General features: G+C 48.0%; 1 protein-coding gene across 1 annotated transcript in view; it reads left to right on the forward strand.

The window, feature by feature from the left end:
• LOC101304899 (ubiquitin-like domain-containing CTD phosphatase-like) overlaps nucleotides 1–473 on the forward strand; it is a 2,169-nt gene continuing 1,696 nt past the window's right edge. Inside the window, exon 1 of the mRNA XM_004305479.1 lies at nucleotides 1–391. Within this exon, the coding sequence (XP_004305527.1) occupies nucleotides 1–391 (391 nt within the window). The remainder of the gene's footprint in view (nucleotides 392–473) is intronic.

Here is a 473-nt window from a genome sequence, read left to right on the forward strand (position 1 = left end):
ATGGCAGTAGGAAGCTCATCATTAAAGATGGGAGAAGAGCAGGAGGAGGGGAGCATCAAGTGGAGTGGGAAGGAGTACACGGTTAGATTATCCGGCGACGACACTCTGGGCGAGCTCAAGCGCCGAATCTGCCAACTCACCACCATCCTCCCCAAACGCCAAAAGCTTCTCTACCCCAAACTCCTCCCCTCCAAACTCGCCGACGACGCCGTTTTGCTCTCCTCTCTCCCTTTCAAGTCCTCTCTCAAATTGACCATGATTGGTACTATAGAGGATGATATTATCGTGGACCCCGTCGACTCTCCTGACATTGTTGATGACTTTGAGCTCGGCCAAGATGAGGCTGTTGATATCAAAGATAATCATCTCAATAACCAGAAATTGAGGAGGCGTATTGATCAGTACAAGGGCCATCTCTTTTCCCTTTTTTTTCTTTTTCTTTTTCAGTACAAGGACCTTCTAGAGATCTTGAG

The sequence above is a fragment of the Fragaria vesca genome, linkage group LG6 (genome assembly GCF_000184155.1).
Source record: "Fragaria vesca subsp. vesca linkage group LG6, FraVesHawaii_1.0, whole genome shotgun sequence".
In the NCBI taxonomy this organism is placed as follows: domain Eukaryota; kingdom Viridiplantae; phylum Streptophyta; class Magnoliopsida; order Rosales; family Rosaceae; genus Fragaria; species Fragaria vesca.